Genomic DNA, 27,013 nt, shown 5'->3' with positions numbered 1-27,013 from the left:
ATGAAACCAAAAGCTGCCTCTTTGACAAGACCAACAAAGTTGACAAACCTCTAGCTATACATGGGCTGAGAGACAAAGAGAGAAGTCTCATTACTAAAACCAGAAACGAAGCAGGAACATTATTACCGATTCTACAGAAATAAGAAGGATGGTAAGAAAGTATTGTGGACAGTTGTCCACCAACAAATCAGATCCCTTTAGATGAAACGGACCAATTGCTGGAAACACAGAACCTGCGGAGACTAAGTCACAGGGACACAGGAAGTCTGAATAGACCTACAGCTGGTATGGAGACTGAATCACTAATCAAAAATCTCCCAGCAGAGAAAAGCCCAGGACCTGTTGGCTTCGCAGGTGAATTCTGTCAAATATTTAAAGAAGAATTAACATCAGTCCTTCCCAAACTTTTCCCAAAAAATTTGGAACACTTCCAACTCATCCTACGAGGCCAGAATTACCCTGCTACCAAAGCCAGACAGGAACACTGTGAGAAAACTACAGACCAACATCCCTTATGAACATTGATGCAAAATCCTCAACAAAATACAAGCAAACAGAATTCAGCAATATATTGAAAGGACTTCACACCATGACCAAGTGGGATTTATTCCTGGGATGGAAGGAGGGTCAACATGTGAAAATTGATCAGTGTAATACGTTACCTCCACAGAGTGGAGGGGGTAACCACGTGATCATCTCAGCTGATGTAGACAAAGCATTTGACAAAAGTTCATGATAAAAACACTCAGAAAACTAGGAATAGAAGTAAACTGTCCCACATAATTGGAGCCATGTATCAAAACCCACAGGAAGCATCCTACTCATGGTGAGAGTTAAAGCTTTTCCTCTAAGATCAGGAATAAGGTAGGGATGCCTGCTTTCACCGCTTCTGTTCAACACGGTCCTGGGAGCTCTGGTCAGAGCAGTTAGGCAAGAAAAAAGCCGTCATCCACACTGGGAAGGCAGAAGTGAAGTCCTCTCTCATATAATTTTATATGTGTGAGTCCCAAAGATTACACACACGCACGACGTTCAGGACTAAGTATGACTGCAGCAAACGGGCGGGACGCAGAGTCGACACGCAAAAATCAGCTGCATTTCTGCACATGAACAATGGACGATCTGAAAGGAAATCACAGAAGCATCAAAGAGAAGAACGTGCCTGGGAATTACCTCAGCCCCGGCAGTGAAGCACTCACACGGTGAAGGCTACGAAGGGTGCGGCGAGAGGATTCAAGAAGACAAGTGAGGGGGCGCCTGGGTGGCTCCGTCGGTTAAGCGTCCGACTTCGGCTCAGGTCATGATCTCACGGTCCGTGAGTTCGAGCCCGGCGTTGGGCTCTGTGCTGACAGCTCGGAGCCTGGAGGCTGCTTCGGATTCTGTGTCTCCCTCTCTCTGCCCCTTCCCTGCTCATGCTCTGTCTCTCAAAGATGAATAAACATTAAAAAAAAAAAAAAAGCCTCACCATGCAGACGAGGCCCCACAGCGGCAGTGTGGGGCCCAGAATCCAGAACCCAGAGGCGCCCGTCCCAGCGGCCCTGGGAGATTCATGTGCGTGTGGGGTGTGTGCTGTGCCGAGTCAGTCCTACACCTGGCATGTAGGTCGCTCTGAGCCATGCAACCTTGTTTCTAGTGAATTATTGGGAGAAAAATGGCTGGCTGAGAGGAAGGGGGACCCAAGAGAACAAAAGATTTAAGAGACATGATCAAGTACGATGTGTGGATCCTGTTTAGACACTGGTTCAAACAAATCAACGGCAAAGAGACCCTCCCAATCAGGGGAACGGACTATGATCTGGGTGTTGGATGGCAGGAAGGACTCGTATTAATTTTGTTAGGTCATCACAACTGTGCTCACAACAGCGTGGCGCTTTATGGCTTGTTTTTCAGTCTTTACAGGTCAGAGGTGCATCGAAGTCCTGATGGGTAAAAATGACGTCTGGTCAGGAATGTGCTTTAAAATAGCCAGGAAATGGGGCGCCCAGGTGGCTCAGTCGGTTAAGCATCCAACTCTCGACTTTGGCTCAGGTCCTGATCTCACAGTTCGTGGGCTTGAGCCCCGCATCGGGCTCTGCGCCCCTGCAAATGCCATGTGGAGCCTGCCTGGGAGTCTCCCTTTCTCTCTGTTCCTCCCCCACTTGTGCTGTCTCTCTGTCAAAATAAATAGATAAGCTTAAAAAGAAAAAGTTCAGGGACGACTGGGTGGCTCAGTCGGTTACGTGTCTGACTTCGGCTCAGGTCACGATCTCGCAGTTTGTGAGTTCAGGCCCCGCGTCGGGCTCTGTGCTGACAGCTCGGAGCCTGGAGCCTGTTTCGGGTTCTGTGTCTCCCTCTCTCTGCCCCTCCCCCGCACACACTTGTTATTGTTATTTTTTTAACTTCTTTTCTTTAAAAATGTTTTTTAAATGTTTATTTTTGAAAGAGAGAGAGACAGAGTGTGAGCAGGGCAGGGGCAGAGAGAGAGGGAGGCACAGAAATGGAAGCAGCCTCCAGCATCTGAACTGTCTGCACAGACCCCAACGCGGGGCTTGAACTCATGAACCGTGAGATCACGACCTAAGCCGAGCCGGCTGCTTAACCGACTGAGCCACCCAGGCACCCAACTTTTTTTCTTTTAATATTTACTTATTTTTAAGAGAGAGAGAGACAGAGTGCGAGCAGGGGAGGGGCAGAGAGAGAGGGAGACACAGAATCCGAAGCAGGCTCCAGGCTCCGAGCTGTCGGCACAGAGCCCGACGTGGGGCTCGAACCCACGAACCGCGAGGTCGTGACCTGAGCCGAAGTCAGACGTCTAACCGACCGAGCCACCCAGGTACCCCTGCTTTTTTTTCAAAGAGGGTGTACAAAACCCGTGAAACCCCCGTCAGCTCTGTGGGCCAGTCACCTGTCCCCCCACGGTGTCAAATTGCCGGTGTCCATAGCGGCTCCGAGCTCCCTGAGCTCCACAGAGTGTCACCACTGGGGGGAGCTGGGTGACGGGGACAGATTTTATTTCAAAATAAAAGGTTTAAGAAGAAATCATTGTTTACCAGAGCTGGAAGGACCTGAGGGGCCACACTGGGTGATCGCAGCTCAGACTCACAGCCAGGCCTCAGTTAAACCGGGCTCTCGCCTCCTCCTCGTCCACACCCACCGCCCCTCCCCTGCACCCCTGCCCTCGGTTCTCACCCCCTGGCACAAAGCTCACATCCCCCTCCCCCCCCCCTGCCAAACCGCGGGACCACCAGGGACCGGGGACAGGACCGCGAGGGCGGGGCTGTTGCCGGTGGTGCTTCAGGGTTTCGACGGTGCTGGTCCCTTGGCCCTGCGTTGTCTTTCGTCCCCTCGTCACATTTCAAAGTCCTTAAAAAGAGATCAGAAGGAGTTGTGAGGCCACCGTGCCTGGAGAGGCCCCAGGTTCAGACATCATTTTATCTTGTTCCCTGGGAATTGCTGCCGTCACCCGCCCAAGGGCGGCCGCCACATGTTACTTCTCACAGAAATCAATCGACAGAACTGCCCAATGGAAGACGAGCGCCCACGGAGCAGCGCACTTGTGATCGAGCCGTTTCAAGGAGAGCGCTACCCAGAGATGCCGACGTTAACATTTATTTTCGGTTTGTACTTTTCACTCTCGGCGGCTTTTTATTTCCACGCAGGGGAACGAGAGGAGAAGTGCATAATAGAAGACATTCCCAGTGACACCCTGCTGACAGGTGGGTAGCTCCACTCGGCGTGTCGCCTTACGGGACCGTGCTGGTTTCTTGCTGCGTGAGCTGTCTGGCGGGGAGCAGCACGCTGTGTGGTTTCCTCTTGAGAGAGTGTATCGAGGTTTGCGAACCTGACCCGAAAGTAGCCTTGGGAGTGAACCGCATAATCCATAGACCGGGAAACAAAGACACAGCACCACAGAGTCCAAGCCTGATTGGTCTTTCCGGTCGTCGGGTTTCGTGAAGGAAAAGAATTTCTGGTCCCATTAATCATGCTAACCGTGGCCAAATTCTCAAAGGTAAGTGATGTCTCCGGCTTGGTGCAGCGAAATAGCATGAATCAGCACACGTTAAGGTGTCTCTGAGCCTCAGCCCCCGGAGGCTCACGGTGTCCCGTGGGGAGTGGTGCTGGAGGGGGGGGGCAGGGGTACGCAGATCTGAGACGCTTTCCAAGCAAAGCGTCCATAAAGCCGGCCATGGGCACGGAGATTTCTGCACGTTCCCCACACCGCCTCCCAGCTCGTCTCCGTTCAGCTGAGCTGCCCTGGCCTGCTGAGAAAGAAACAGGTGCCCAGGGCCGCAGAATCGCATGGTAAATACAGTACCTCCAACGTTCAGGTAAAATTGGCAACAGGTTCCCTGATTTTCACGCCAAAAGGGAGAACACAGCAGAATCCGTAAGTGCAGATCATGATTCCCATCTCACGCTGAATAGTGTCAAATGCTTCTCTCCACTCACCCTGACGTGGGAGCCCCCGCTGCTGTGGCAACTCCGAGTGGTGTTTGGGACCGTGTGGCGTGAGCAGGGCCACGCAGATCCAAGGCCGTGTGCCCTTGGCCAAGCTACGGAAGCTGTCTGCTTCCTTTGTCAAAGGGGATAAAAATAATAATGACACCTGTTTCTTCCTGTGATGGCGACTGAATTAATATTTGTACAGCTCTTAGAATGCAGCCAGGCACACAGAACACACCCCCGACCCCGGCTCGCCTCCCAGGGGACACGTGACTCGGGTGACGAGCTCCGTGGCCGGCGGCCATTTTCCTAGTAATCTGTGAATTTCAACCTGCATTTGAAGGGGGCAGAGGAGGAGTAAGAGGGACGGGAGCAGCCCGCCCACCCTGCCTGCTACCTTGCGGCCCACCAGCTGGATGGACGTGTCCCGGGCACACCCGTGGCGGGAGCCTGAGAATCACCTGACCGGCCGGAGGGGTCGGAGGCGGGAAGGCGAATGCAGCCAGAGGGTGGTGTATACGTGGAGGTCTCGTGCCGGCCCCCCGGAGGCCTGAGTCAGGAGCCTCTTTGGCTCCCCGTCCAAACTGTCCTGCTCTGGTTCTTTCCAATTCTGACTGCCCCTCGCCCTGCCTCCTCAAGCCTCCATCTGTGTTCTGCCTCCTCTGTGGTCTTCTTAGCCGTCGCCCCCGTGCAGTTATTTAGGGCCAGAGCTCAGCCACCTACAGTCTGCTTTAACTACAGGGAAATTGTGGAAACGCGTCAGGACACATGTTTTTAAATATTTTTAAAAAGAGGATATGGCCTTGAGGAGCCTGGCTGGCTCAGTTGGTAGAGTGTGCGAATCTTGATCTTGGGGTCGTGAGTTCATGCCCCATGTGGGGGGTGTAGATTACTTAAATAAATTAAAAAATTAAAAAAATTTTAAATGCCACCAATTATAAAACACCATTATTAAAAAAGAGAGAGGGGCGCCTGGGTGGCTCGTCAGTTAAGCGTCAGACTTCGGCTCAGGTCACGATCTCACAGTTTGTGGGTTCGAGCCCTGTGTTGGGCTCTGTGCTGACAGCTCAGAACCTGGATCCTGCTTTGGATTCTGTGTCTCCCTCTCTCTCTCTCTCTCTCTCTCTGCCCCTCCCCCACTCACACTCTGTGTCTCGCTCTCAAAAAATAAATAAAACATTAAAAAAAAGAGAGAGAGAGAGAGAGAGAGAGAGAATGTAGTCCTCAAGTCCCATAATATGCTAATGGACAAAAAAAATACTTGATTAATCCCCCACCTCAAAAAAGGCAAGAAAGAAAGGATGAGGAACAAGGAACAAACAGGATAAATGGAAAACAATTAGCAATATAGTAGACGTAAACCCAATTACATTTTACATTACATTAAGTGCAAACGGACAAAACTCTCCACCTAAAAGACAAAGGTCATCAGGCTGGATTTAAAAACAAAACAAAACAACTATATACTGTTCCCAAATGAAACACTTTAATTTTTTTCTTTTTTCTTTTTTTTTAAGTGTATGTATTTATTTTGAGAGAGAGGGAGAGAGAGAGAGAGAGAGCCAGCATGAAAAGGGCAGAGAGAGAGGGAGAGAGAGAGAATCCCAAGCAGGCTCCACACTGTCAGGGCAAGCCCGATACGGGGCTCTAACTCACAAACCGTGAGATCGTGACCTAAGCTGAAATCAAGAGTCAGACACTCAACCGACTGAGCCACGCAGGCTCCCCCAAAATGAAATACTTTAAGTATAAGGAGAGCTTGAAAGTAAAAGAATGGAAAAAGACATACATGTAAGTATGAACCAAAAGAAAGTGCAAAGTAGACTTTAAGAAACCAAGTATTACTGGAGTCAAAGAGACATACAAATCAACAATATTGGGTTTGATAACAGAAAGATATTTTGCAGGTTTCCTACTTGACTGTTCTGAGTTTCTTCTAAAAGAATTTTGAGCATGATGAGCCATCAGTTACGTCTCTATTCTTGTCATTGTTTTTCCTTTATTTTAAAAAAATTTTCCTTTAACTATGATTGTATCTGTAATCATCAGCCCATTACTTTGATGTGCCAAATAATGTAATAGCATATCCCAAAATACAATCCCTAAACATTTCATTAAAAATTCCTTTTTATGGGGAGCGCCTGGGTGACTCAGTCGGTTGAGCATCTGACTTCTGCCCAGGTCACGATCCTGTGCTTCATGGGTTCGAGCCCCGCATTGGGCTCTACGCTGACAGCTCAGAGCCTGGAGCCTGCTTCGGATTCTGTGTCTCCCTCTCTCTCTGCTCCTCCCCCACTCTGCCTCTCTGTCTCCCCAAAATAAATAAACATTAAAAAACATTTTTTAATTCCTTTTTATGGGGCACCTGGGTGGCTCCGTCAGTTAAGCATATGACTCTTGATTTTGGCTCAGGTCAGGATCTCGGTTTGTGAGATCGAGCCCTGCATTGGGCCCATGCTGTCAGTGCAGAGCCTGCTTGGGTCTCTCCCTCTCTCTCTGCCCCTCTTCCCTGCTCATGCGTGCACTCTCTCTCTCTCTCAAAATAAAGAAATAAACTTCCAAAAATCCCTTTTATGAGGACATTTCATTGCACCCTCTGTGCTTTCTTGTTCATTGTGTGTTGCAGCCCCTGTATCTACAGCCAGGACCTTGGCTCAGGTCACCTGCTTACAGCGTGAATCCCTTCCTGACCGCTGTGGGCCGGGTTCTCTGAGCTCTGGGTGCCTGTGCTGCCTGAGCCAGAAAACGACTCTGTTTCCACTGCCTGCCTCACTGAACTGCTACCAAGTCTCCAGTGTCCACGAAGTGAGCCCCTGACGCTCCCTCAGGGCGCCCATGGTTGTGAGTGCACGTGCCAAACGCTGCTTGGTTAAGAGGCGCCAACCCAGAATGTGCTCATATTTAATTTTTAGGCGACCATTAAAATGAAAACAAACATGTTAAGGTTTTCCAGGGTCTGTGGGGCTCTGAGGCCACGTCTGAGATCCCCGGTCCAGGAGAGCACACAGTGACGTCTCCTTCTGCCTTCACCTCTGAGGTACGATGGGATCCAACGAAACACACCCATCTAGAAAGTCTGAGAGAGATGACCTCGGGGCCGGTCATCCAAATCCACCGGAAGGAGTGTTTTTGCTTGTCGGGACTACAAATAAATAGCCTGCAGTGGGTCTGAGGAATCGACCTTCCCCGGGTGGAGGCAGCTCGGGGCGCCTCGTCAGGCAGAGCCCGGCCTCTGGTGTCAAAGAGGTATGCTTTGCAACGACCTTCGTTGCCCAATAGCTTGGTGACTTGGAGCTCTGTGTCCTTATCTGTAAACCAGAGCTCACACCTGCCCTGGAGCAGCGAAGCACCTGGCGTGGCCCGTGACCAGACGCAGGTGTTCAGCAGTGTTAGCCCCCACCCTTCCGGGCTCTGGCTCTGGCCTTATCAACTTGGCCTCCCAGGCTCTGTCCTAAACTGCCAGAACAGGTGCGGCCCTGACTCTGGCTCAACATCCCCCCGCCCGGCCCCCGCCCCCGAAAGGAAGGACACTTCCTGAGAAGCAGAGGAGAGGGAGGGAGCTCTGGCAGAGGCAGGGGCTGAGGGGGGCGGGGGGAAGCTGTGTGTTACCACTGCTGACCTGATGAGTTTTACTTGCTGGTCCTTGGAGACATTTTTCAAACAAGGCTGTTAGTCCCTCGTGAAAAGCAGGCACTGAGAGAGAGAGACATGCACCTTGGAGCACAGTGATCATAGTGTGGGAGACCGTTCTTTTTTCTTTTCTTTTTTTTAAGAGAGACAGGGATGGGCTGAGAGAGGGAGAGAGAAAATCTGAAGCAGGCTCCAGGCTCCACACCGTCAGCACAGAGCGTGACATGGGGCTCGAATTCACAAACCGTGAGATCATGACCTGGGCTGAAATTAAGAGTCAGACACTCAACCGACAGAGCCAGCCAGGCGCCCCAGAGACTGTTCCCTAAAAAGAAAACAATTAGAATTCAGAACCAATAGAAATTTTGCTCCTGGTCGCTCCCGTTCAAAAGGTCCCTAGATGGGGCATCTGGCTGGCTGAGGTCCTGGTCTCATAGTTTGTGAGACGGAGCCCCCCTGCGGGCTTGCACTGACCGTGCAGGGCCTGCTTGCGATTCTCCTCTCTCTCTGCCCCTCCCCTGCTTGGGCACACTCGTATTCTCTCTCTAAAAAAAAGGTCCCTGGATAGGATTCACTTTGCCCAAATACCCAGGGTTTTTGCATTTTCTTCGGGGCGTTAGAGATGGGACGCAGGACAAGTGGCCAAGTTCCGCGAGTGCTTTTGTTCGCCCTCCCCTGGGGCAGCTGCGTTCGCGTCTTCGTGGAGGCCGCGCCCACGGCAGGGCTGGGTCAGGTCAGGTCCCCCCTGAGGCTGGCCCGAGCCGGGAGAGGGGGGTGAGGGGGCCGGAGCGGCCCCAACATGTGGTCCACGTGCGCCTGCGAGTCATGGCAGCTGTCCCCCCTCCCCCCCACCGGCGAGGACCCGCGCTTCTGGCCCCAGAGGTCACTAATGCCACCCGACACCGTGCCGCAAGCCCTTTGCGAACCCGCCGCCGGTTTGGGAGAAACGTCTGTGCTTCCAGCCACTTCTCCGTAGTGAAAACACGCCGATTCCCGAGGATAAACGTGGAGGAGGAGGTGTCCACCACCTGGCAAACCGCCGTGGACGACAGGCTCACGTTAGCGGGACAGAGAAACGGGCGAGAGCCCAGCAGACACTTCGTGACAGGGGAGACCCAAAGAGCCGGCAAGTGGCGGACAGGCGCTCGCCCTGCTCGTCGGTGGGAAGCACAGAGCCCAGCGAGATGCCACCACCCCCGGCAAGCGGCCGAGTGTTCACGTGTACGGCAGGCGCAGAGCCTCACACACGGGGCACGAGCTTCACCACCGCCGAGGCCACGGGACGCTCCCCACAGAGCCGCACACCCGTGTCCACGTGCCGCCAAACTTACGCGGCGCCGCTCGTAAGGGCCCCAAGCCGGACCCTGCTCACGTGGCCGCCGACAGACAGGTGCCACGTAGCCGCTTCGTGGGGCAGCAACGCCGGACGGTCCGTCCTGCCCATGACGGCGCAGACGGACCCGCTGACGCGTGTGGACACCAGAGCGCGTCCACAGCCCGTGCGTCTGTACAAGTCAGAATGGCGGTCGCCCTTAGGAGTTAGGTAGTGAGCGGGGGCGTTTGGGAAGCGGACGGTTTCCGTCCAGGGTGATGCAGGTGTGAGCTACACGCTGACGGTGTGCGTGTCACGAGGACCTCCGTCGGCCGCACCCACCTCACCGCGCTCCCCCTACACGGAGTCTGCATGCGGCTGACCGGTGTGTAGGAAGACAGAGAGTCCTCGGGGAACCCGGAACGTTCTAGAAGACATCGCTCCATGTTCAAAGCTACTCCTGAGGGCGCTGGCTCTCTGTGCCAGGTCGCACCAGGGGTCGACCAGACGACCGGGCCGTCGACCACCACGCTGCGGGGCCTCCCGTGCCTCCATTCTTCCGCTCATGCTCAGCACTGACAAACAACACTGGGCCTTTCTTCAGCTCTCTGTGTAGACTTCACTTTAGGTAACAGCAGAATAGTTAGGTCTACCGGAAGACGGTCACATAACTGGGTGGGAAAATCAGGTCACAGGTAGTTCACAGGTTGCCTTCACTTCTTACAAAATATGCAACACACATTTACAGGAGAGAGACCAGAAGGGCAATACTGATCACCAAAACCTTCTCGAGGGGACTTTTGCTTTTTAAACTTCCTACGGTGAATGCACCTGACCAGTCTAGTACCAATCAAATGGCCCCCAGTCACAGCCCAGGAAGACTCACAGTCTGGGGTGGAAGGCACAGCCACATCAGGGGTCACAGGGCGGGGCCGAGTGCCTGGACAGGGTGTGCACGGGGTCCCCGGGGGACTGGAGAGCTGCGTGTACACGGCCCGGGAAGGGACTCTGCCTGCCGGGCACCCAGCGGCTCCCAACCAGGGCTCCCTGGAGGGAACACCCTGGAAGGGCGCCTAGGAAGCGAGGTCGGCCGGGAGCTCTGTGTGAACCACACCTGAGCTTTAACACGCACGCACGTGCACACGCACACGCACGCACACACGCCACACTTGCCACGCACACACGTGCACACACACCACACGCACGCACACAGAGACCGAGGCCGCGGAGTGAGTGGTGTGGTTTGAAGCGAGGGGGCCAAGGCCCTCGATTTGGAACTCAAGCTGAGTTTTAATCCTGGCTTGGCCTGTTATCATCTGGATGGTTTCAGATGAGCCATTCGCCTCTTCAGCCTCAGGCTCCACACCTGAGCAAGTGGGTGTCATTACCAACACTGCAGGGTCGGAGGGTTCAGCGGCAGGCGGGAGAAGTCAGTGCCCACGAAGCCCAATAACAACGGCAGAAATAAGTCATCAAGTGCTTACACAGCGCTCACGCGGGCTAAATTCTGCACCGAGCAACTTGCAAATGCCAACTCACTTAACTCCTCACCCCCTTCGGGATACACCCGTTATTATGCGGTTTTACTCAAGGGGAGACTGAGGCATAGAGCGGGGCAGTGCCCTGCCCGTGTCCCAGCTCCTAGCCAGGACTCCCCGCCGCTCAATCGATGTGCGGTGAGAAGCGTGACGGGGCAGCCTGTCCCCGCCTTTGTCCCACGTTCCATCCCGCGGTGGTGACCTCCCTCCACCTCCGCCGGCCCCCGAACAATGCTTCTCCACTGCCATCTGGTGGCCTCCCAGGGGCATGACACCCCCCGCCTGCCCTCCTCCCACCTTGGGGGCCGCAGATCCAGGCGAAGCCAACGGAAACCACTCCCACTCATTCGGACAACTCAGGCGGCCGCCAGGATCACTGGCGTCGTGACGCTGAGCCCCACTGGTACTCATTCGTTCAAAATCTTCATTGAACGTGTCACAGAACCTCATGGAGCCTCTACCATAGAGCCGAACACTGCTCTCGGCTAATGGCCGGGCCCAAGAGGCCCACGCAAGACGAACACAGCATGTTCCCCGATCTAGCACCTTACAGAACGTACGCCTGACCGCTAGACCAGTTGGCAGGCTGACCGGAATGGCCCAGTATGGGCAAGGGTAGGAATGGCGACAGGAGCAAACTCCCAGAGAAAGGGGGGGGGGGGGGGCGGCTTGACTAAGCGGGGACACCCTAACCGCTCGGAGACACAGGCAGCAAGGGTGAGTTCCGGAGGGGTTAAGACACTTGGTGGTGGCCAGACGGAGACGCTGACTATTCCCATCGGAGAGGCGGGGGCAGGCGTGCCGGAAGTGGGCCGGGAGGAAGACGGGGCTCATCTCACAGAATGGGAAGCTCGTGAAACAGATTTCCAGGTGGTCACACTTTGGAAAGTGGTCCGTCTGCCTGGCCGTGTGCTCCCCCCCCGCCCCCCCCCCCCCCCCCCCCCAACACTCAGCTGCTTCCGCAGAGGTGCCTGCCTGATCGGGCTCTGGGCTTTCTTGCTCCAGTTGGTGAAAGTTCCGTAAGTACTCGAAGAGAAGGGCCTACTGTGCTCTTGCCGGGGGGCGTGCACTGCGTGTCCGGCGGGTCCTGGCGGCTGGCGGTCCTTCCCGCTTCCACCTCCTTGCAGGTTTCTCTCCATTACTGACCAGCGTGGTCCGACTCCAGCAGTGCCTGTGTGGTCTCCTCTCGGTTGTTTTACTTCGTGGGCGCTCACACTCCGCTTATGCCTTAAGGGTGACGTCTTCTGAGTGACTTGACCCCTTCTCATTATGTAATGTCCCTCTTTGCCCGTGGTAATTTTCATTGCTCTGAAGTCCACTTTACTGGATACTTACAGAGCCACCCAAGCTTTTTTATTAACATCAGAATGATTTACCCTTTTTATCCGTTTACCTTTAACCTACATACAGCGTTATATCAAAGTGATTTCCTCATACGCTGCGTACTCGTTGGGTCATTAAAGAAAACCCATTCTGACAATCTTGGTCTAATCTGTTTAGACCATCTACCTCTAACGTAATTATTACATGCAATGTATACTGTCTGGATTCCGGTCTGCTATTTTACTGCTTTCTGTTTGCTCCCTTTGTTTTTTGTTCCTGTTTTCCATTTCCTACCTTTCTGTGGGTCACTTCAGTGTTTATAATAACCCGTTTTTGCTTTATCTATAGTATTTTTCACTATACCTCTTTGTATAGTTTTAGTAGTGTTTGCTCTAGGGATTGCAATGCACATACTTATCACAGTCCATGAGGATCGATATTTTGCATTTTTTCAAGAGGAACGTACAAACCTTATGACCATGGAAGTGCCTTTGCCCTCCCCACCCTTTATAATATAGTTGTCTTAGGGGCGCCTGGGTGGCGCAGTCGGTTAAGCGTCCGACTTCAGCCAGGTCACGATCTCACGGTCCGTGAGTTCGAGCCCCGCGTCAGGCTCTGGGCTGATGGCTCAGAGCCTGGAGCCTGTTTCCGATTCTGTGTCTCCCTCTCTCTCTGTCCCTCCCCCGTTCATGCTCTGTCTCTCTCTGTCCCAAAAATAAATAAACGTTGAAAAAAAAAAAATTATAATATAGTTGTCTTAAATGTAACCTCTACATACTTTGAGAATCACATCAGACAATATTATGTATACTGTTTGCTTTCAACTGTCAAACAATTTTAAAAATAGAGAATGCTCTGTCATCATTTCCCTAGTTACTCTGTCATTCTCTCTTCCCTCCTGGTGTTCCAAATTTCCTTATTATTCTCCTTCTGTTTGAAGAACTTCCTTTAGCGAGTTTTTTTTTTTTTTTAACTTTTTAATGTCTATTTATTTTGAGAGAGAGAAAGAGACAGAGAGCAAACAGAGGAAAGGCAGAGAGAGAGGGAGACCCAGAATCTGAAGCAGGCTCCAGGCTCTGAGCTGTCAGGACAGAGCCCGATGCGGGGCTCAAACCCACGAACTGTGAGATCATGACCTGAGCCGAAGTTGGACGCTTAACCAACTGAACCACCCAGGCGCCCCTAGAAATTATTTTAAGGCAGGTTTTCTGGTGAAAAAGTTCTCTTAGTTTTCCTTGACCTAAAAATGTTTCGCCTTCATTCTGAAGGGTATTTCCGCTGGATATAGAGTGTGGTTTGACAATTGTTTTCTTTCAACGCTTGAAAATGTGCTACTTCCTTCCGGCCTCCATGTTTCTGATGTGAAGTATACTGTCATTCAACCTGTTGTTCCGTTATCAGTCATGCATGGTTTCTATTTTCCATATATATATTTGTCTTGTGAAAATGAGTAAAAGGAAGCCTCATTTACAATGGAGTCGGGTGGCCCCAGGGGAGCTCTCAGCCCTACCACTCCTGGTCAATTGCAGACCCAACAGGAACGGACGCACCTTGCGGGCGGATTCCACTGTAGCTACTACTTGCCCAGCCCACCGGAAGGAAGGAAGGTTTCCTCCTCTCCCAGCAACAGTTCCGGCCAATGAGAGACTCCACAGCCCAACCAATGAGAGACAATTACAGCCCAGCCAATGAGAGACTGCCAGGGGTCAGCCAATGAAAAGCACTACACTTCCAGCTCCCATTTTCCTCCAATGGACTTTCTGTTCACAACAGCCCTCCTACCCCCTTTCCTCTATGGGAGAGCGTCCTCTGCTTTGTTCTCCCACTGCGCCTTTTGCCGCGTTAATTCTGTTATGTGCCCCGCGGAACCTCATAGGCAGATGAAAAGATCCGTCTGTGCATCTCACGCCTCCCTGCAGCCCTCAGACAGGGTGGGCATCTCCCCAGGACCCCACCCCAGCCCTCGCGTGAAGCATCCAGTGGGGAGGGGTGCAGCTTCCTTCATGGTACTCATCTGGGGCAGGGCAGGTGTACCCAAAGGGGCTCCATCCTGCAGGCCCTTCCAGATCCTCTGGCTAAAGAAACCAGGTTTTTCTTGAGCAAGCTTTCTCTTTCCCCTCTCTCTCTTTCCCTCCCTTTGAGTTTGGTCTGCAGTTGCAGATTGCTGTAGCACCCAGGCCAGGGCAGGTCAGCTGGAGGACACTCACTGCTGAGTTGCGCTTTGAGTCTTGAGGCTCTCAACCAATCACCTTTTTCCTACCTTTCAGAGTCTTCTGATTGTTGTTTTACACATTTTGCCCAATGTTTTTGGTTGTCATTAGCAGAAGGAATAGGGTGGAATGGGCTTATTCCATCTTTTCTAGAATCATCAGTGATCCTTAAAAACTTTTTTTTAATGTTTATTTATTTTTGAGAGAGAGAGAAAGAGAGACAAAGCATGATCAGGGAGGGGCAGAGAGAGAGGGAGACAGATTCCGAAGCAGGCTCCAGGCTCTGAGCTGTCCGCACAGAGCCTGATGCAGGGCTCCAACCCGTGGACCATGAGATCATGACCTGAGCTGAAGTCAGCTGCTTAACTGACTGAGCCACCCAGGCGTCCCCATCAATGATACTTTTGAAAAGATCTCCTGGAGATAGACCCTTGAAACAGCATACAATGTGCATTTGATACAGTTTTTTAAATGTCTGGAGGGACAAAGGACCAGGACAGTTAAAAGGTGCCTAGGACCAAGTGCAGGCAGGGCTTGCGATTTTGCTGTGGATCTTCCCATGCCAGGAGGTGGTCTCTTCCGGTGTTCCCCCCAGAGTGCCCCACTTTGCAGGGGCTGCTCCCTACAGTCGACGTTCCCGTCAGGCGACGTTCCTGTCAGGGACCTGTCTCCTCGCCATCCAGGGAGGCCATGTGGCCCTGCGCCTGTAGTTCTGGGCTTTGGAATCGCACTACCTTGACTCGAATTCTGCCTCTACAACTCACTAGCTGTACGACCTTCTCTCTTGGAGATTCAGTTTCCAACTTGTAGACTAGGGAACAGTATGCAGAATCCACCACTCACACCTGGTCCAAGTCACCCCGATTCCCTGCTTCCACTCTGGATCCTTCAGTCTTTTCTCCACATGACAAATATTTTAAGTTTTTTTAATGTTTATTTTTGAGAGAGACAGAGAGAGACTGAGTGTGAGCAGGGGAGGGGCAGAGAGAGAGGCAGGCACAGAGTCTGAAGCAGGCTCCAGGCTCCGAGCTGTCAGCACACAGCCCGACGCGGGACTCGAACCCACGAATCGGGAGATCATGACCTGAGCCGAAGTCGGATGCTTAACTGACTGAGCCACCCAGGCGCCCCCACGCGAAAAATAGTTTGAAGTGAAAGCCACTTGATTTCACTCCTCCAAATAACTACTTCCCCGATCCCAACAACGGATGTGCAGGCTCTCTGTGATCCTGCCCCTGCCATACTCTCAACCTCATCTCCTAGCGTTCTCTGCCGGCTGTCCTCACCCCAGCAGCCCTGCTGTTCCTTGGTACCCCAGGCATGCTCCCACCCCAGGACCTCTGCATACACTCCTGCAAGGAACAGTCTTTCCCCCAGATGGAGGCAGCATCGTGTGGCAGTAGGAGAGAGACACTGCACGGCCTGGGTTTCAGTCCTGACTCTGCCACTTGCTAGGTGTGTGGCCTTAGGCAAATTACTTTTTCTGTTTTGGTTTCGTCATATGTAAACTTGTCATAAAAATAGTATCGCCTGTTGTCATGAAAATTCAGACGACATGTGTAAATTCTCTAGAATGCTTGGCAAATACTTAGAACTGAATGTGATGTAGAGACAGAAACATGTCTATAAGGATACTCAGTACGAAATTATATACATCGTTTACTCCCCTAGTCCTTTGGTTCTTCACTCAAACTTCAGGGGGCACCCCGACTGCCCTGTCGAATTCTCCAAGTCCCCTATCCCTGTCACCTGCTTTTTCTTACAGCGTCCTTGAATATTGTATACTTATTTCCCTGTTGTCTGTTTCTCTCTGTACGAGAGCTCCGTGGAAACAAAGATAGTGTCTATTTTGTTCACGTCTGTCCTCACTCCCGGAACGGTGCTGTCACTGGGGAAGGGGCTCCTTGTATACTTATCAGTTGACTTGGTGAAGGAATAGAAATGCCTCCTCGAAGCACATTTCAAGAATCGATGGGGCGGCACATTAAGTGCTCAGCACAGTGCCTGGCACACACAAGGACTACTAGCTATTTTTCAATGTCTTTCAATAAATGTGAACTCCTTTCATTGACATTGTACCTGGCAAGGGCTGAAGGGGAAAGGTAAGCCACACGACGCTTTTGTGCCCCAAAGGAGAAAGTGGGAGGCTCTCTCAGGGACGCAGACCCGAGCAGGAGCCTTGACAGCAGGGGAAGGAAGGACTCGACAGGACACGCCTAGGCCTCAGCAAAGGAATTGTGCTGGGTGACAGACACAGCTACTGGGACTCGAGGCAGAAATTTGTCACGGCTCTTTATTTTTTCAACAGCCCTCGCAGCTCTGAGACTTAGGAGGGACTTAGCTTATCCCCTTTTTCCGAGGGAGCTGAGTGCAGAGCGGTGAAGTCACGTGTGAACACGAGCCCACGCCTTCCTCTCTCCTCCGGGGCCTTCCCGCTCGGCCACGGGACCTAATCACCAGGACCTAAGCTCTTTACGCTAACGGTGTTTTCTATTCAGATCAACTGAAAAGAAAATTCATTCATCAGTTAACGTTACGTAAATATTTCTTACCCCTATCTTGTAATAAACATCTCGCGTTTGTGCAACAGGGACTTTCAGGATCCAGCAATGGGACACACGCAGACACGACTTCCTAGAGTCGGCTCCGGGTCTGGGAATGTTTGTGACTGTTACAACCTACAATGATGAGGTAAAGCATTCTTTTATGTTTCGTCACTAAAAGTTTTCATTTGCTAAAAACTCTTATGCCATGTATCCCCACAAACTTTAAACGCGTCCGCATAGGCACTCATCAACCAGAGTTTGCAATTTTTCCTGTGTACAGCCCCGAATAGAGGCGCTGCACAAAGACGTGGCAAGTGCCCGCCTCCGGGGAGCCTGTAGTCTGGCTGAAGAGCAGAGACCTTAACGCAGAACATTTTAAAATAATAGAAATGCTAGGCCTCGTACGCATCATCTTGAAGTCTGCTGGTCGTGCTGGGAAGATGGGACCCCCAGGGCCGAGGCATCCCTGTGGTTTTGTCAGGACCACAGCCTCACCCACGCAGGAGGGCCACAGGGGCGCCTCCGCCCTCCTCCCTGGCAGGCACTTTCTTTAGTCATGTGGCAGCCTCTGGTCTGTTTGGTCCCCTTGGGGTTAACAGGAGTAGAAAAGGCAGCATGGTCGAGTGGGAAGAAGGCGAATTTTGGAGTCAGAGCCAAGTTCAAGTATAGACCGTCAAGCTGAATCTTCAGCAGGTTGACTGCTCCAATCCTGTCTTGTCATCTGTACATTGGATGTAACGGAGACCTCCAGTCCCCACCACACCAGCTCAAGACACTGACTTGCTCAGTCCACGAATTCAAACGCAGTTGCAAGAACTACTTCCCTTTGGACGTGGAGCTGCCCTGCGGATGTGCTCGTGGTGGAGCAAAGCCTCACAGAGCAGAACAGGCATTTCCTCTGGGGAGGAGGGGACAGAAAGTTCCTGTTCTCATTACACTGGATGGTTGCCTGGTCCCAGCGTAGGAGATATTTTGACATCCCTGCTCCTGTGGAGACTCCACTCCAGCTGGACTGTTGGCACACTTGAACCTGGCCTGGTACAGCACCTTCCCCTGGTGCGCCTGGCACCGGCCTAATGGTGGTTCTGCCGGGGTCACTTTCCTGACTCCTGTCTGCATAGCTACCTCCCCTCCCTACCCTTATGCTGAGACCCAATTCTTCTTTGTCCTTTTATGAACTATCTGGAAATGTCTCTATGGCTTATTAAGTGTGGAATTGAAATTTTAGTTGAGCTAAAAATTGTCACAGAAATCCCAATTACTGTTTCTAAGACAGAGAAGATTCATTCCTCAAAAACATAGTTGCCTGAAACAATACCCCCTTCTAAATTTTTTAAATTTTATTTATTTTGAGAGAGACAGTGTGAGTGGGTAGGGGCAGATAGAGGGAGAGAGAGAATCCCAAGCAGGCTCCACACTGTCAGCACAGAGCCCAACTTGGGGCTTGAACCCACGAACCACAAGGTCATGACCTGAGCAGAAACTAAGAGTCAGTGACTTAACTGACTGAGCCACCCAGGCACCCCCTGAAACAATACATCCTTCTAGAAGGGATGAAAAATATTTTGATTCATTCTGCATTCGACAAATATTTATCATGGTCCTAATACATACCCCGCCCTCTTCTTGGCCTAAAAGAGACCAAGTTCTCACCCCATAGGCCTGATTTTCAAGAAAACTCTATTTGAAGGAAGAAGAAACAGCCCTAGTTTCAACATTTCTTACAAGATCCCCTTTTAAGGTCCTTATCAGCACCTTCACAAAGCTTCTGACCATTGTTACCTGATCAGTGTGTCTAGGAGCACAGGGCACTCTAAGTTGCCCCGCTTGGTCATCTCCCCATTCCTACGGCATGTGATTGACAGCCCAAGGGAATAACACGGCTGGTAGGGCAGGCAGTAACAACATCTGTGTCCCATACAAACACATGCATTTTGTATCCCATTGTCCATTATTTCCCAACAGTCGGTGATGTTGAGCATCTTTTCATGCGCTTTTTGGACTGTTTTTCTTTTAGCACTTTGAGTTTATCAATCCACTGCCTTCTGGTCTCCAAAGTTTCTGATGAGAAGTCTGCTGATAATCTTATTGAAGATCCCTTCAATGACCATTATGCAGATCCCTGATCTTGGGAGGACAAGGTCATTCGGCCACCCTGGCTTCCTTCCACACGCTACGAGCACGCTGTTCTAGCAACACCTGCGCCGCTGCCTGCCATGTGGCTGGGCTACAGATGCGGATGAGGGCGCGCACGGGGATGGGATGGGTAGCTACTACTGTGCTAAGAGCTGACACTGACCAAAATTAACCACGGTCTACCACCCAAGGCTTCCCCTGGAAGCTGCAAGCTTTCCATAGACTCCATAGTTCCAAAATAGTTACATCAGGCAGATTCTAACAGTGTAATTGTTGTCTAGATGGCAAGACAGACTCCTGGTGCTGCCTACTCCACCATCTTCCCACAATCCTCTTCTGGTTCAAAATATTTTGAAATTTCTTTTAGGATTTCTTCCTTGCCCCATTTGTTAATTTAAAATGTACTTAATCTCTAAATGTGTGTTTAATTTCTGAATATTTTGGCATCTTCCAACTATCTTTGTTACTGATTTCTACTTTAACTCCATTGTGTTTTGAGGGTAGACTTTGTATGGTTTCTATTATCATTATTATTTATTGAAATGTAGTTGATGATCTCTATTTTAAATGGATTCAGGTGTGCTTTGTGGCCCAGAATGTGGGCTGTCTTGGTGAGTGTGGCCTTGAGAATTTGCATATTCTGCAGTTGGTGGATGAAGTCGGCTACAGACATCCGTTAGGTGGTTAGGTGCCGTTGACTGATGGTGCTGTTGAGTCCAACGATGTCCTTCCTGACCTGCTGCTGGATCTGTCCGCTCCTGACAGAGGGGTGGGTGTCAGAGCCTCCCGACTACGGGCGGGTTCTCCTCTTCCTCCTGCAGTCCTATCGGTTTTTGTCTTGCGTAGCTGGGCGCTGTGTTGTTAGGTGCTCACCCATTAAGGATTGTTTTGTCTTCTTGGATAATTGACCTCTTTGTCATTATGTAAAGCTCTGTTATGTAATTATCCCCGATAACCTTCCTTGATCTGAAGTCTGCTGTATCCAAATAGGAGTACTCCAGCTTTTTTGTAAGGTTAGCTTAGTTAGCATATACATCTTTCTCCATCCCTTAACCTTTTTTAAACGTTATTTATTTTGAGAGAGAGAGACAGAGAGAACAAGTGGGGAAGGGGCGGAGAGAGATGAAGAGAGAATCCCAAGCAGGCTCCACACCATCGCCACACAGCCGGATATGGGACTCAAACTCACAAACCATGAGATCATAACCTGAGCTGAAACCAAGAGTCGGACACTTAACTGACTGAGCCACCCAGGTGCCCCCTCCATCCTGTAACTTTTAATCTACATGTGTCTTTATATTTAAAGGTTTCTTATACACAACATACAGTTTTGGTTTTGATCCACTCTGACAATCCCTGTCTTTGAATTGGTACATGTAGACCACTGACATTCAAAGTGATTACTGGTATCACTGGATGGACATTCACCATGTTTGTTTCCATTTCCTATTCACTGCCCTGTTCTTTGTTCCTATTTTTGTCTCCCACTTTTTCTATCTTTTGTGGGTTTTATTTGTGAGAAAGAGAAAGAGAACACAGGGCAGAGGGACAGAGGGGGAGAGAGAGAATCTCAAGCAGGCTCCTCGCTCAGCATAGAGACCTCCATGGGGCTTTATCCCAGGACCCTGGGATCATGACCTGAGCTGAAATCAAGAGTCAGATGCTCAAGTGACTGAACTACCCAGGAGCTCCAATCTTTCACAACTTTGAGTATTTTAGGTGATTCCATTTTGTCTCTTTTCTTAGCATATCAGTTATACTTTTTGAACTTTTTTTTTAAATGGTTGCCCTAGAATTTGCAATATATATTTGCAACCAACACAAGTCCACTTTCAAGTACCACCATACCTCTTCATGGGGGGTGCACATGCCTTAGAGTAATCAAGCATGCCGGATTCCTCCCTCCTGTCCCTTTCCGTGAACTATAACCAAATGCATTGTTGTCATTATTTGAACAAACTAGTATCTACTAGATCAGTTAAGGAAAATAAGTTTTTACTTTACCTTAACTTAGCCCTTCTCTGATCTCTTCCTTTATGGAGATCTGAGTTTCTGAACCATATCATTTTCCTTCTTCTTTGAGAACTTACCAGTTCTTGCAAGGTAGGTCTAGCAATGACAAACTCCCTCAGATTTTCTTTGAGGAAATCTTTATTTCTACTTCACTGTTGAAAGGGAATTGTGCAGGATACAGAATTCTAGGCTGGTGGGTTTCTTTGCTCAATGCGTTAAACATTTCATTCCATGCTGTTCTTGCTTGTGTGGTTTCTGGAGACGTCGGATGTAACTCTTACCTTTGCTCCTTTACAGTGAAGGTGTTTTTCTCCTCTGGCTTCAAGATGTTTTTATCATTGATATCGGCAGTTTTACCATATGCCTGGGTGTAGGGTCTTTCTCTGGTTTGGTTTGTTTGGCATTGGTCCTGTTTGGTGTTCTCCGAGTTTTCTGGCTCTGTGGCTTGGTGTCCGACACTAACCAGGGGCAAATTCTGGCATTATTGTTTTAGGGATTTCTTCCATTTCCTCCTCTTTCTTCTCCTTCCAGTATGGCCATTACGTGAATGTTACACCTTTAACAATCGTCCCACAGTTCTGGGATATTATGTTCCGTTTTTTTTTTTCAGTCTTTTTTTCTCTTTGCTTTTTCAGTTTTAGAAATTCCCATGGACATATCCTTATGCTGGGAGGTTCTTTCCTCAGCCGTGTCCAGTCTAATAAGGCCATCAAAAGCATCCTTACTTTCTGTTACAGCATCTAAAAAGTTTCTTAGAACTTCCACCTCTCTGCTTACATTACCCTTTTGTTCTTGGCATACTGCCTGCTCCCTCCGTGAGAGCCCTTTGCACATTAACCACAGTTTTTCCAAATGCCTGGTGTCTACTCATTCCAGTATCCCTGAAATGTCTGAGTCTGGTTCAGATGCCTGCTCGGTCTCTTCAAACTATGTTTTTGGCCATCTAGTAGTAGTCCTTGAAATTTGTGGTTGATGAAAACTGGACATCATGTACCAGGTAAAAGGAACCCAGTACTGGTGCCCACAGTTTCTGCTCTGGTAAGTTGTGATTCTTTGTATTTACTGGTCTCTCCAGTGTTGGGGGCAGTGGTTTACCCTGTGACCTCAATTCTCTGACAGATCTAAAAAGAACTGCTTTTCTTTTTGTTCATCTTTTTACTTGTTAGGACAGAGTGGCAACCTCCAAGCTCCTTGATGACAGACTAGAAGTCCTACACCTGTTCTTATAAAATGGCAAACGATATAGAAATTAGCTAAACAGTAAATCAAATTTGCCCAACAAAAATAACCAACTAACAGGTTGGTGTGTATTCTTCTAAGAATACAGTCTTCTTCTAAGCTTCTGGAAACATACATACATGCGTTTTGCAAATGCTCTTTTTAAAAAATATATTGTCAAATTGGCTTACATACAACACCCAGTGCTCATCCCAACAAGTGCCCTCCTCCGTGCCCATCACCCACTTTCCCCCTTCCCCTTCCCTCACCCACCATCAACCCTCGGTTTGTTCTCTGTAGTTAAGAGTCTCTTATGGTTTGCTTCCCTCCCTCTCTGTTTGTAACTATTTTTTCCCCTTCCCTTCCCCCATGGTCTTCTGTTAAGTTTCTCAGGATCCACATATGAGTGAAAACACATGGTATCTGTCTTTCTCTGACTTATTTCACTGAGCATAATATCCTCCAGTTCTATCCACGTTGCCGCAAATGGCAGGATTCCATTCTTTCTCATTGCCAAGTAGTATTCCATTGTATATATAAACCATATCTTCTTTATCCATTTGTCAGCTTATGTACATTTATGATCCTTCCATAATTTGGCTATTGTTGAAAGTGCTGCTATAAACATTGTGGTACAAGTGCCCCAATGCATCAGCACTCCTATATCCTTGGGTAAATTCCTAGCAGTACTATTGCTGGGTCATGGGGTAGTCCTATTTTTAATTTTTTGAGGAACCTCCACACTGTTTTCCAGAGTGGCTGCACCAGTTTGCATTCCTACCAACAGTACGAGAAGGTTCCCATTTCTCCATGTCCTTGCCCGCATCTATAGTCTCCTGATTTGTTCATTTTAGTCACTCTGACCAGTGTGAGGTGGTATCTCAGTGTGGCTTTGACTTGTATTTCCCTGATGATGAGTGACGTTGAGCATTGTTTCATGTGTCTGTTGGCCATCTGGATGTCTTCTCTGGAAAGGTGTCTATTCATGTCTTCTGCCCATTTCTTCACTGGATTATTTGTTTTTCGGGTGTGGAGTTTGGTGAGTTCTTTATGGATTTTGGATACTAGTCCGATATGTCATTTGCAAATATCTTTTCCCATTCCATCGGTTGCCTTTTAGTTTTGTTGATTGTTTCCTTTGCAGTGCAGAAGCTTTTTATCTTCATGAGGTCCCAATAGTTCACTTTTGCTTTTAATTTCCTTGCCTTTGGAGATGTGTCGAATAAGAAATTACTGTGGCTGAGGTCAGAGAGGTTGTTGCCTATTTTCTTCTCTGGGGTTTTGATGGTTTTTCTGTCTCACATTCAGGTCTTTCATCCATTTTGAGTTTATTTGTGTGTACGGTGTAAGAAAGTGGTCAAGTTTCATTCTCCTACATGTTGCTGTCCAGTTCTCCCAGTACCATTTGCTAAAGAGACTTTTCTCCATTGGATACTCTTGCCTGTTTTGTCAAAGATTAGTTGGCCATACATTTGTGGGTCCATTGCTGGGTTCTCATATTCTATTCCATTGGTCTGTGTGTCTTTGTGCCAATACCATACTGTCTTGATGATTACAGCTTACAAATGCTTTTTAAATTAATTTACTGATTTTGACAGAGAAAGAGTGAGATAGAGTGCGAGTCGGGGAGGGGCAGAGAGAGAGGGAGACAGGGAATCTCGGGCAGGCTCCGTGCTGTCAGCACAGAGCCTGATGCGGGACTTTAACCAACGAACCGTGAGATCATAACCTGAGCCAAAATCAAGAGTTGGACACTTAACTGACTGAGCCACCCAGGGGCCCCTACAAATGATTTTTTAAATAAAAAATAGGATCCTATACAGACTGCTCTACCACAGGATATCATGGACACCTTTAGTACAGGTATGGGTATAGTACTCTCTTTTTTGGCCACGTAATATGCCTTTATTTGGCTTTGTCTGAATTTAATCAATCCCCTACTAAAAAGTATTAAAGTAATTTTAAGAAAGCAAGGTTACCATTGCAAATAACACCACACGGAATATCCTTTTACATATAATTTTTTCCACTTGTTCATTTCCATAGAATAAGTTTCCATAGGTAAAACCACTGAGTTGATGGTTATATACATTTTAAGTTTTAATACATATTGCTGACCTGCTCTACAAAATGGCTGTTCAACTTACATTCCCAAATCAGTGTTTAGAGACAGTATTTCTCAATACATTCCCTGGATACTTTTATTTAAATCTTTGACAATCGGATAGCGAATAAGGGATATCTTACTGTGTGTTTGTGTGTGTTGTTTTTACCAACAAGGCTAAATAATTTTCACATTCATCAACCACTTCATTTCTTCTTTAGGAATAGCACAATTCTTACTACATGACATAGGGGAGATTTATTTTTAAGAAGGGAAAGTAGAGAATAATAAACTTAAACTATGGATATCCTCAATCCTAGGTGTTATTGTCCAAGTTATATGGCCCACAGGGAACATTCTATTTTACTTCACATTCACCTGGCGAACACATCATTTGCTTGGAATCTAACTCTACAAGGCTTGTGTCATTTGGAGGGAGTAAGCTGGTGAGTACATGCCTCCCGTGTCCGTGCTGATGAACAGGCGTCAGTGCTACTCAGGCGTGACGCTGGTATGCAGAACCATCACTCCCGACTGGCTAGAGCCTTATGAAAGTCCTGGGACCGCATCTCAGTGCAGCAACCACAGAAGGGGCTGCACAGCTTGGAAGGGGTTCAAAGGAGAGCCACGGTGTTGATTAAAGGGCTGGAAAAACAAGAATTGTGAGGGACCGTTAAAAGAACTGTGATCGTTCAGGCCTGAAAACAAGCGAAGGCTGGACGGTAAATTAACAACGCAATTGCAATAAATACAACTCTTACATGGCAGATGGTGACTGGTTATTTTCTAAAGGTGCTGAGTGCAGATGAAGAGAATCTGTATGTTAGCATCAGAAATTAAGCTTCACGTAAAGAAAAATTTCCTGAAAGTCATCAAATTCCCTCGGCACCAAAGGCATTTGCCTAATGGTAAATCTGACGTTCAGGAGGGTGTGAGTACTCTCTCTGGGTCGTGGGTCACCATCTGATGCGTTAATATCACCAAGAAAGACTACTGAGTACGGCAGGGGATTGAGAGCCAGTGAGAGACTAGAAAGAAGCGGGGCCTGCTCTAGAAGGGGCAGGGGGGTGGGGGGTGGAGAGAGCTAGGAGAGGAGTCGGGGAGACACAAGGCAGACGTGGAGGGGAGTTGTTTCAAGCATGTTTCTTCCTTGTCACTGTTTGTACAGCGGATTCACTTAGAGATCCGAGTTGGACAACACGACCTTGATGCAGCCGCTGCTCAAGCGAAGGACAAAGTTAATGAAGTTAGCTTCAAGCTGGAACGTCTAATTGAGCAAATTGAGCAAATAGTCAAAGAACAAAACTATCAAAGGGTCAGTCTGCCCATTCGACTTGCTCTCTCTCTTCCTGCCAGGAACGCAGCTCTGGAGACAAAGCCCCCAAACTGCAGGGAGAATAGACTGCCTGCTCCCGTCTCTCTCTCCGAGCTAGCACGGTGGGGACACTCAGGGTGAAGGGCAAGAGTGAGCTGTCACTACCTTGTCACTGTCTGCTGGACTGTGAGCTCCTCTCGCAAGGGGGACTGCGGCCCATCCGCTCTCGGGGCGTGAGCCGACAGAGCGAATAAATAAATGCTCCCCAACGTCCCCCACGTACATGGAGAGGCTCGGTGTGCCTGCTCTGCAAATGACAGTTCTGTTCTTGTGACACTGTGTGTTTCCGGGTCACTGTGCTCAGTGGACTCTGCTCACACATGGGGCCAGATCTGCCCCCGTGCTCACCTCGTGTCGTCTCCAGACACCAGTTTCCTTGCCTGGAAAATAAGAGGAGGACAGGGGTGCTTGACAGAGTGCCCAGCCTAACGTGAAGCAAGGACGCGGATGATGAAAATCTGTCACTTTGCTCAATGCTGGGAAATAAATGTAAAAGATAATGGATCAAATAGCAGACATTCTACATCAAAATACAAAAACATGCTTTATAAGGTTGATTCTTAGTCCTGGTGTTAAGCTAACAACATGCCCCAGCTTAATCAGATACTGCACTCTGGTATGAGATACTAACTGGGACATATTAAACATCTTCAAAGCATATACCACCTTCCCCTCAAATTCATACAGTAAATACTTTAAGAAACTAAACCTGCCTATTTCTCTTCTACATAGGACCGTGAAGAAAATTTTCGAATGACCAGCGAAGATACAAACAGCAATGTGTTATGGTGGGCTTTTGCACAAACGTTAATCTTCATCGCAATTGGAATTTTCCAAATGAAACACCTTAAAGACTTCTTTATAGCTAAGAAACTTGTTTAAGATGTAAACAAAGAAAACTACTTGCTAATTTGCATAATGTTTGGTTAATAAATCAATATGTATTCATAACCGAGTATTGCCTTTATGATTTCAAAGATTATCAGACTGAAATTCATGTTACGGCATCGTAGCAATGATAAAATATTACTTTGACAATGTAGCTTCTGAGTTTGATAGAATAAGCACACCACCCAGTTCTTATTTTAACTTGGTACAGATCAGCACTGTCCAATAGAAAGAAAATGTGAGCTACATATGTAAATTTGAAGTCTTCTGGTTCCCACATTAAAAAAAAATGGGGTTT

At 49.1% G+C, this 27,013-nt stretch overlaps 1 protein-coding gene across 2 annotated transcripts; it reads left to right on the top strand.

The window, feature by feature from the left end:
• The first annotated feature begins 3,486 nt into the window (after positions 1-3,486).
• Positions 3,487-26,778, top strand: LOC132692796 (transmembrane emp24 domain-containing protein 11). Of its 2 annotated transcripts, none has more exons than XM_060655587.1 (5): positions 3,487-3,695; positions 17,026-17,126; positions 24,773-24,898; positions 25,621-25,767; positions 26,560-26,778. In XM_060655587.1, exons 1-5 carry the CDS (start codon positions 3,503-3,505, stop codon positions 26,707-26,709), a joined length of 717 nt encoding a protein of 238 aa, XP_060511570.1. In that variant the 5' UTR covers positions 3,487-3,502; the 3' UTR covers positions 26,710-26,778. The 2 variants fall into 2 exon arrangements, with proteins under 2 accessions (XP_060511570.1, XP_060511569.1); XM_060655586.3 differs by lacking the exon at positions 3,487-3,695 and adding an exon at positions 11,014-11,305.
• The last annotated feature ends 235 nt before the right edge of the window (positions 26,779-27,013 follow it).

The sequence above is a fragment of the Panthera onca genome, chromosome B1 (genome assembly GCF_046562875.1).
Source record: "Panthera onca isolate mPanOnc1 chromosome B1, mPanOnc1 haplotype 2, whole genome shotgun sequence".
NCBI classification, from domain to species: Eukaryota; Metazoa; Chordata; class Mammalia; order Carnivora; family Felidae; genus Panthera; species Panthera onca.
This window is presented reverse-complemented; position numbering and strand designations above follow the sequence as displayed.

Bases quoted from the DNA above. Each gene is read 5' to 3' on its own strand.
- LOC132692796 (XM_060655587.1), top strand. From the start codon at position 3,503: ATGGAAGACGAGCGCCCACGGAGCAGCGCACTTGTGATCGAGCCGTTT. The intron at 17,127-24,772 runs GTAAAGCATTCT...CCTCAATCCTAG, and splicing joins TTACAACCTACAATGATGAG to GTGTTATTGTCCAAGTTATA. The intron at 25,768-26,559 runs GTCAGTCTGCCC...TCTTCTACATAG, and splicing joins AAGAACAAAACTATCAAAGG to GACCGTGAAGAAAATTTTCG.